The sequence below is a fragment of the Colius striatus genome, chromosome 12, assembly GCF_028858725.1.
Source record: "Colius striatus isolate bColStr4 chromosome 12, bColStr4.1.hap1, whole genome shotgun sequence".
In the NCBI taxonomy this organism is placed as follows: Eukaryota; Metazoa; Chordata; class Aves; order Coliiformes; family Coliidae; genus Colius; species Colius striatus.
This window is the reverse complement of record NC_084770.1, coordinates 1,474,561-1,484,495: the sequence shown is the minus strand read 5'-3', so window position 1 is coordinate 1,484,495 and position 9,935 is coordinate 1,474,561. Positions and strand designations below refer to the sequence as shown.

Genomic DNA, 9,935 nt, shown 5'->3' with positions numbered 1-9,935 from the left:
TTGCACAGAGAGGCTGTGGCTGCCCCATCCCTGGAAGTGTTCAAGGCCAGGTTGGATGGGGATTTGAGCAACATGGTCTAGCAGAAGGTGTCCCTGCCCATGGCAGAGGGTGTGGAGCAAGATCACACAACCACAGAATCTTAAGGGCTGGAAAGGACCTTGAAAGCTCATCCAGTGCAACCCCCTGCCAGAGCAGCACCACCTACAGCAGGGCACACAGGAACTCATCCAGGTGGGTTTGGAATGTCCCCAGAGAAGGAGCCTCCACAGCCCATCTGGACAGCCCCTGCCAGTGCTCCCTCACTGAACAGGGAAGAAACTCTTCCTTGTGTTTCTTTGGAACCTCTTGTGTTCCAGCTTGTGCCCATTGCCCCTTGTCCCATCGTTGCCCATCCCTGAGCACAGCCTCCTGACACCCACCTTTTACATATTTGTAAACATTAATGAGGTCAAAGATGATCTCTAAGGTCCCTTCCAATCCAAACCATTCTATGACTCTAACATAACACATAAAAGCTGATGCCTTGCCGTTTTTAGGAGCACTGGATCACGGCTCGGAACATGCACATGGTGTGCCTGATGCACCCCTCCTCTGTGCAAGGGGTGGAGGACATGATCCGCCTCGGGGATCTCAACGAAGCAGGAATGGTGCACAACCTCCTCATCCGCCACCAGGAGCACAAAATCTATGTGAGTGCCAAGGTCACCAGGCACAGTGCCTCCAGGGACAACCCCTCCTGCACCTCGGGCAGTGACCTGGGCAGCATGCAGGCCTTTCATACCCAGGGCCCTCTGCTTTCTGTACGGATTGAGGGTGCTGAGGAGACACAACATAGCTTTTGCTCTTCTTCCATTCAAGTGCTCTGGCTGTGAAGAGCTAATAGCAGTCTCTGAAATCACAGAGATATGCATGGGCTGGCTTTGTCTCAGTGATTGTTTCCAGCAGTGACAGTTAGCTAAATCCAACCCATGTTATAGCTTAGTGCTGCTACTACCTGCAGCTGTGAGCCAGGACCAGTCTAATCGGTACACAGTGACATGATCTGGATTATCCTCAAGACCAAGTCAATGTTCACTAGATTCTTATGAAATGAAATAGATAAAGACTAATTCTGGGCATTTAGGACCCCTGGGTTCATTTCCTGTCCATTACAAGATTTAACTGTGGTTAAGTAATTTGACATTTTCAGTTTCTTTGTTCCTTGGTTTCCAGTTTGTGAGATGATAATAATATCCAGGTTCTTCCATGCTTTGCCTCACATGTTATATGCACTATAGGAGAGGATCTGCCTCCTGCAACACCGATGTGGTGATGGTTGGTGTAAACAAAGACTGATTTTATAGATGCTGCAGTTGTAACTACCAAGATGTGTGCATAGACCCGTTACATTAGACTCTTGCAGTCTGCAGTTGTCTTGTGTACAAGTTCTTGGAAGATATTACTGCCTTACATTTCCACAGCCATCAACAGCCTCCTTCCTTTCAATGGTGCTGTTGTTTACAAGAGTCACTAAGAGACTGTATGAATATCAACCATAATTTGCCTGTTAGCAAAGCTGAGCCACATCTGCACTAGAACACAGAAGCAGCTGAACAAAACCCTACAAACCAGCGTGTGGTAACACAAAAATGCCAGGTCAAATTGGACTCTCTTGTGCTTTAGTTTGAGGCAGTGAATTGAGCTGTGATTTGGTGAGGAGATTATAGCTAGAATTCTTCCTTTTGCAAAGACCTCCATGTTCTGGGATATTTAATAGCAGCTAATAGCGAGGAAGCAGGCTCTCAGCTTCACCTAAGTCCTGCTGTGGATCTCCCAGGCTTCCCTCCTGTCTCTCTTTGCTGTAAGTGGCTTTGGCTGTACTTTTGTTTGTAGGTTTACTGCCAGAGGTAATACTCATAACTGTTTTCCAGACTTACACAGGATCAATCCTGGTAGCAGTGAATCCATACCAGCTCCTGCCCATCTACACGGTCGACCAGATCAGGCTGTACTGTAACAAGAGGATTGGAGAGCTGCCACCTCATGTCTTTGCCATTGCAGACAACTGTTATTTCAATATGAAGAGGAACAAGAGAGACCAGTGCTGTGTGATCAGGTGACTGGATTCAGAGAGGTCAAGTAACAGAAACCAAGTCTGGCATGTTTTTGGGGCACCTTTGTGGAGCCAGGAGACCTTCCAAATGAAAGGGCACAGAAAAGACTAGAAGGAAGACAACAGCAAGCAAATGTTTTCTACCCTGCCACTTCTTTCTCAGTTAGGGCTGCAAAAGGTAGAACAAATGTGAGGGATTTCTGAAGTCCAGTGTTTGCCCCCAGAATCTTTGAGTGACACATTCTGCACCAGCTCATTACACCTAGAAACAGAAAACCTGAGCCTGTGTGATGTAAGGCTATCTTTTACCTTGGGCATGTGATACTTATGGTACATGTATTTCCTGAGAACAGAAACTTCCTGGAGAGAAACAAGCTCTGCTAACTTGAAGATGGAAGCTTTCTGCATCCTATAAACACACATATATATAAAAATATGTATCCATTTTCTGTTAATCATCAGAGGGAAGAACCAGGTAGTCTTATTGCAATAATACCTGGTTATAGCTGAGGCAACTCAGCTGATGTGCTAAGACTAGCACTGAAAAGTCTTTTTAAAGAAAAAAACACCCAGGTGGTGGTTGACTTTGGATGGGTACAGAATGTCTTCCATGGATTTGCTTGGTGTGAATCTGTGGGAGAATTTAGTCCTCAGCCCAAGCCTAAAAACCAACTTCAAGTTTAGCAGATAAGATGATAAACCACTAAATTTCTCCATCCCTCCATGAAGGACAGTCTGATCTGCCATTCACAGGGTAAACATAAATGGGAGTTGTTTTAGTCAAAACTTGGTCTGACATTTAGCCAAAGAACAAGAAAAGGAACCTGTAATGATCTTATTTCTTACTGCAGTGGAGAATCTGGATCTGGGAAGACTGAAAGCACAAAGTTAATACTACAGTTTTTGGCAGCTATCAGTGGCCAGCATTCCTGGCTAGAGCAGCAAATCCTAGAGGCCAACCCCATCCTGGAAGGTAGGTTATTTGGCAAACATGTCTGATTTACCACCTTTATCTCAGGATTTTTGTGTCAGCATAAAACAATTCAGAAACAGATCTTTGAAAGTGCCAAAACCCCTGAAACACTGGTGATGTGAGGTAGAAGCTCTCTATACTTTTCTGCCATGTCCCCATGAAGTCCACAGCAGCTCCCAAGCTGCAGGAAGATGTGCCACTATAGTATGCAACCCTGCCAGGAACACAGGAGTCCTGTGGAATGCTGAGCCCAAGGTAAAGGCCCCTGGATTCACATTTGCAGTAGCTAGTGGCAAAGTGACTGGCCAAGCATGGATGTATCTGCAGGAGAGCTCCCTGAGACACACATAGAATCATAGAATGGTGGGGGTTGGAAGGGACCTTTAGAGATCATCCAGTCCAACCCCCTGCAGAAGCAGGGTCACCTAGATCAGGTCACACAGGAACATGTCCAGGTGGGTCTTATCTTTCTCTGTAGAAAAGTCAAGTGTGTTCCCAGCAGGTCTTTCTGAAGGTCTTTAGAATTACTCAGCTCTCTTGGCTGTCCAGAAATAGCACACTTTTGGATCATTTGACTATGTCTTTTAGGACTCAAGTGATGGGAATACATAGTATGCCTGCCTCTCTCTTTAGGAGGCAGCCTCAGACCAGACATTCTCCAGTGCTTGTCAGCCCTGGCTTTTGCAACCTATAACACCAGCAGCAAAAAAAGAGAAGGGCATAAAAAATAGACTTGATGTTCATGAACTGCAGTAATCCAGATACTCTGTCCCTTGCCCATCAGCTTTTGGAAATGCCAAGACAATCCGAAACGACAATTCCAGCCGCTTTGGAAAATACATCGATATTCACTTCAACCACAGCGGCGTGATAGAAGGAGCCCGGATAGAGCAGTTCCTTCTGGAGAAGTCCCGGGTCTGCAGGCAGGTGAGGGCACTGCCACACCAACATTCTCCCTCTCCTGTGTCACAAGCTTATGCAGACTTGTCCATTGGTCTGTTTCTTTCTTGTAGGCTCCAGAGGAGAGGAACTATCACATCTTCTACTGCATGCTCATGGGGATGAACACAGAGCAGAAGAAGATGCTGAACCTGGGCACTGCTTCAGAGTACACTTATCTCACTATGGTAATAGTCTCTGCTTTCCTCTCCATTACCCTCCTGCCATTTGCTTTTCCCAGCAAGCAATTACAACCAGTAGGAGCTGCAGATGGGTAGTTACAATCATTTCCTTAGAGTACCAGGAAGAGTGGCACCAAAAGTGCTGTGAGCCTCAGTGTCAGACACTTACTGTAACATCCACCAGTGGGAGGCAGCTTGTGGCTGTTGGAGACCTTCTGTCAAAGTCAGACTGGAGAAAAATTAAAGGCATGCAGGTGGGGAATATCCCCTGTATTCACAGGCACTCAGAGTTGAGATGAATGCAAGGGACATCGTGCCAAGGAGAATACTCCTCAGGTGTGTATACCTTAGAGGAAAATGAATCAGCAGAATACTGGTCCTTGTATCTGATGTTACATACATAATACAGGCAGCTGGCATTCAGTGTCACCTCCAACAGCTGATGTGGATGTCCCTGGCTGGGTTTCTGCTGCCATAGTGGCAGGAGTGGGACATTCAGAGGTGAGGTTTTTGAAAAGTGCTAATTTAGGTTTAGGCCATGAAAGCCTTTGTGAAAATCCTTTTCTTTAGCCTGGGCAGATACCTCCTAGCAAATATGTCAGCTAGTTTGATTTAGGCTATTCTACAGCCATGGGAAAAGGATGAGGCTAAGTCCTGACTCTGCCAAAGTTAATGAGAGCTGCTTAAGAGGAAATTCAATCCAACCTATAATTCTGTTTCTGAAGTGTCAAAAGCAAAACCATTGAAAGCTATGCTGGAGATTTTTTCAAACAGAATGGTTTCAAAATAGCAGTGATCTTGCAGCAAGAGCTGGTGAAGGCATCTCAGATATTGGTCATTCCAGAAAGAGGTGTGAAGTTCCCTGGGTCAGCAGTAGGGCAGTATAGTACAGACACAGGAGGGTTAAAGGAGAACGTATCCATGGCTTTGTTCAGGTCAGCTGCTGGCACAACCTGGCATATTTACATGCTGTAAAACAAAATGTCTAGGAACACTTCACTTCTGTAATCACCACACCATAATGGCAGTAATAGCAGAGCTATAAAGAGGCATTTTGCCACTTCCATGAGGGCTGAAAATAGTTTCATGGGGCATCAGCATTTTAGGACCTGCTGTGCAGGCTTTGTGGAAGATACTTCTGATGCTGCCTTGGATGCTTCTATCTGCCTTCCACTAGAGCCTAATACTCTTGTTTTGAGATTTGCCTTCTGGTGCTCATCCAGTCCTACTTGCTTTGTTTTGGGGTTAGGGCTCTTAAATGTTCATTGAGAAGGCAGAGAGGGAAAACCAAAGGACCAGGCGTGGCCTTGTTTAGGTAACCAAATGTAGGGAACCTTGTCAAAGCTTCCTGTCCTGTGCTCCAGAGCAGCCATCCCCTCAGTTCCTCCTTTTGGCTTCCCCAGTATTTAGCCTAGCCCTGGAGAAATGTATTATGACAGGACAAGGGGCAATGGACAAAAGTTGGAACACAACAAGTTCTGCTTAGACATAAGGGAAACTGTTTCAGTGTGAGATGAGGGAGCCCTGCACAGCTGCCACAGGAAGGTGTGGAGGCTCCTTCTCAGGAGAGCTTCAAACCCACCTGGACACGTTCCTGTGTGACCTGATTGAGGGGAACCTGCTTTAGCAGGGAGGTTGGACTGGATGATTTCTACAGGTCCCTTCCAACCCCAGCAGTCTGTGAATCTGTGATTGTTTAGCTCTATGCTAATGGATTATCTTTGAGAGTAGAGACGAGGAAACAGCCAAGGAAAGTGCACACAGCATGGCCAAAGAGGTTTTTACCTTGGGGCAAGCGGTTCCCAGGGCATCCACGTTGTGTCCGAGGGTTTGTCAGGCTGCAGGTCCTTTCCTTGCCTGGGGGTGTGAGGATTCTCCTTACCCGTGGGTTTGGTGGCCTGCAGGGCAGCTGCACGTCCTGCGACGGCCGCAATGACGCCAAGGACTATGCCCACATCCGCTCGGCCATGAAGATCCTCATGTTCTCCGATTCTGAGCACTGGGAAATCAGCAAGCTGCTGGCTGCAATCCTGCACCTAGGGAATGTAGCATTTGAAGGTAAGCTCAGCCTTGTCTGCGCCAGCCTTTCCTTAGACTCGACAGTAAAGGCCTAAAGGCGCTGCCTGCTTCCATCTGCACACGTCAGGCTGTGCTGAGGCCGTGCTGCTCTGCCTGGTACCCACAGGGGAATGGGTCTGGGAGGGCAGCAGCACCGTGGAATTCTGATTGCACAGAATCATTATGGTTGGAGAAGACCTTTAAGATCATCAAGTCCAACCACTAACCTCACACTGCCAAGCCCGTTGCTAAATTAAGCCACATCCCTCATTTGTGACCCCACCACACAGTGTTTTGGGAAACATCAGCCTGTTATTGTTTTGTCACGCCCTTGGGTTTCCATGGTTATAAACAGGCCCTTATCACACAGACTGAAACAACAGATGATATAATGCCAAGTTACGTTTGCTGGTTGTGGTGCTACACAAGCCAGAGGAGCAGCTGAGTGATGCTTGCTGGGGTGATGACAGCAATCATTCTCCTGGCTTGGGTCAGCGAATGCTCACCTGCACATGGCACGTCTGGCATGGCACAGGCACAGGGTGGGACACCCAACAGTGGGATGCTGGAAACTCTCACATTTTAGAAGAAGACTCCTTCCCACTTTATGTCTTAGAAAGTAGTGTAGTGGAAAGGGATCTAGGGGTGCTGGTGGGCAGCAGGATGAGCGTGAGCCAGCAATGTGCCCTCGTGGCCAAGAAGGCCAGTGGCATCCTGGGCTGGGTTAGAAGGGCTGTGGTTAGCAGGTTGAGAGAGGTTCTGCTCCCTCTCTGCTCTGCCCTCAGGAGACCACACCTGGAATATTCTGTCCAGTTCTGGGCCCCTCAGTTCAAGGACAGGGAGCTGCTGGAGAGAGCTCAGTGCAGGGCCACAGAGATGATGGAGTGGAGCATCTCCCTTGTGCTGAGAGGCTGAGGGAGCTGGGGCTCTGCAGTTTGGAGGAGACTGAGGGGTGACCTCATTCATGTGCACAAATCCATAAAGGGTGGGTATGAGGAGAATGGAGCCAGGCTGTGCTCAGTGATGGCCAGTGACAGGATGAGGGCCAACAGGTACAAGCTGGAACACAAGAGGTTCCAAAGAAATACAAGGAAGGGGGTGCCCAGATGGGCTGTGGAGGCTCCTTCTCTGGAGACACCCCAAACCCAGCTGGGTGAGTTCCTGTGTGCCCTACTCTAGGTGATGCTGCTCTGGCAGGGGGTTGCACTGGGTGAGCTTTCCAGGTCCCTTCCAGCCCTTGTGATTCTGTGGTTCTGTGATACTGAGGGCCCCATGCAGTGATGCCAGCTAGATTCTTTGGAGTGATGCTAGCTGCTAAAATGAGGGATTTCCCTCATTCCCTTTATTTCCCACAAGCCAGATATATGGAAAAACAACTTTTCAGAAACATTTTCTGCCACCAGACACCACCTCCTCACATCCCCAGTAGCTACTGTTTATCATGAATTACCTTGTGCAGTTTGCTGCCGTTTGTAGCCTGATGTTCTGGAGTTGTGAAGGGCCTGTGCATCCCAGGGTCCCTGGGTGAAACTTACTGCCTTGGCACACTCCCAGAGCTACAGGGCTACGAGATATGGCTGCAATAGGAGCACATCCCCCTGCCATAGCAGCGATGATTCACGCTGAGACTGTTTCCTCGTTGTAGCGGCTGTGTATGACAACTTGGACTGCTCTGATGTGATGGACTCACCACACTTTTCAATTGCAACCAAGCTGCTTGAGGTAATGGACTCTCATCTTCTCCTACCAGTTGTCTCCTTCACCCCTGATCATGCTAGTGGAGCGTGTGTCTCTGTGGAGTGTTCATGTCTGGCTGCACATACAATGGGCATGTTCCCTGCTTCCTGCTGCCTCCCGAGTGATGCTGCTGCAGATGTCTCCCTAAGCTAGGAGCTCTTTAACTGGGACAGCAGGCTGCCAGTGCATGCTGCTGGGCAGGCAGTTTGTCAGGGCCCTCTTCCTGAGACAGGCTTTGCTGCACCTCCTTTATCCACCTGGAATGACCAGGTTGCCACAACTGTTCCTCCAGGTGGACTCCAGGGAACTCCAGAACAGCCTCACAAACCTCTCCATCATTGTCCGAGGAGAAAGCATGTCCAGGCCTCTCAATGTATTTCAAGCTGCAGATGGGAGGGATGCCTTTGTGAAGGTACTGGTGCTTACATCTTCTCTGTTTAAAACTGGGGATGCTTTCAGAGCTGTCTGACTGACTGAGGAGCCTCACGTGGCAAACATTCACCCAGAGGGCTCCAGTCCCTCATGGTTTTCCAGGCACAGTTTGACAGCACAATGGCAAGCAGTAAGCTGTGTCCAAAGACTGGAACCAGGGGCAATAATTCCTCTTTAATTTCTTCTCAGGGAATCTATGGAAGGATTTTCCTGTGGGTAGTGAACAAAATCAATTCAGCCATTTTCAACCCAGCTTCCCAGAAGTCTAAAGACAGACGTCAGTCCATTGGGCTCTTGGACATTTTTGGATTTGAAAACTTCAGCAACAACAGGTAGGAGGCTCTAGGTTTGTTCCCACTGGGAAGCTGAAAAGCAGCTGATGTAAAGGGAAAGAATGAAAAAGACCAGACAGACACAGGTTATCATCCAGATTGTCAGGAGAGCAGTGGAATTTGCATCACTGAATTGTCCCAGTGATGATCACGCACAGATTCCCACGTTTCTTCAGCTTTGGTCATATTTCCTCAGCCTTCATTTTGGTGCAGCCATTGCACATGTTGATTTCAGAACCTCAGGACTTTTCTCTGAAGCTGCTATGAGCAGGCAGCCACTAAGGGAAGGCAGAGTAGGACCCCATGTCTCTGTACCAAACTTTCTTGTTCCATAGCATTTTAACAATGTGTCTTGGGATACATTTTGCATACAGACAGAGGAGCTGTGTTGCATTTCCCATTTCAGCTCATGCTTCCATCCTGCTCTGTCTTATCCTGACTCTTTTTGGGGTCTGTTTCATTTCTCTGTGCTTAAGGACAGGTCAACAAAATACCTGGTCACTATATCATTGTCTTACTGCTACCTCTCCTGGTGATTCCAGTCCCAAAGCATCATTTCTGTTTGCTCTTCTCTAAGAGGGCAACAGTTCTCTCAGGTGTATGGCACTGTACCATTTGTACTCCACAAACCATCAGCACATATTCTACAGCCTTTCCCAATCCATTTCAACTGATGCACCTTGCTTGCTTTCAACAAGATAATATACCTCCCTGGCTTTTGGAACGTGGCCTAGGACCTATTCAGCCCATCTTCTGTCTTTGATGTTCTCTCCTATTATGTTATGCCATTCCCAAAGGCTGCAATCCTCATGGAGCCTCACTGTGGTGAGCACTCTGTAGGCACACACAGCGTGCCACAGCAAGTACCAGGGAATGAAACTCAGGTGCCACATTAAAGGAGCAACTAACAAAAGAAAGGTAGTGCCAGTGCAAGTAAGAAATGCATCACACACTCATAGAGCCAAAGCTATTTTCACAGTTACACATCCCCCTTTATCTCCAGGCTTTCTTGAAACATATACAACATTTTTTCTTGCTTACCCAGCAACACTCAGTTGTCATTTGGCTCATTTCTGCTTCTCTTTCTTGTAGCAGCAGACACAGCCCTTGTGTTGCTAAGATGGGCAAGGGGAAGAGGTGGTGATCGCTAACACTGTGGGATATAGCAGTGGTATATCTGCCTGTGTGT

At 47.8% G+C, this 9,935-nt stretch overlaps 1 protein-coding gene across 1 annotated transcript in view; it reads left to right on the top strand.

Annotated features, from left to right (window-relative positions):
* Window positions 1–9,935, top strand: part of MYO7B (myosin VIIB) — a 50,666-nt gene that overhangs the window by 2,485 nt on the left and 38,246 nt on the right. Inside the window, exons 3-11 of the mRNA XM_062005391.1 lie at window positions 538–690; window positions 1,912–2,096; window positions 2,945–3,066; window positions 3,851–3,993; window positions 4,080–4,193; window positions 6,092–6,245; window positions 7,891–7,967; window positions 8,275–8,394; window positions 8,604–8,746. Coding sequence (XP_061861375.1) covers window positions 538–690; window positions 1,912–2,096; window positions 2,945–3,066; window positions 3,851–3,993; window positions 4,080–4,193; window positions 6,092–6,245; window positions 7,891–7,967; window positions 8,275–8,394; window positions 8,604–8,746 — 1,211 coding nt within the window. The remainder of the gene's footprint in view (window positions 1–537; window positions 691–1,911; window positions 2,097–2,944; window positions 3,067–3,850; window positions 3,994–4,079; window positions 4,194–6,091; window positions 6,246–7,890; window positions 7,968–8,274; window positions 8,395–8,603; window positions 8,747–9,935) is intronic.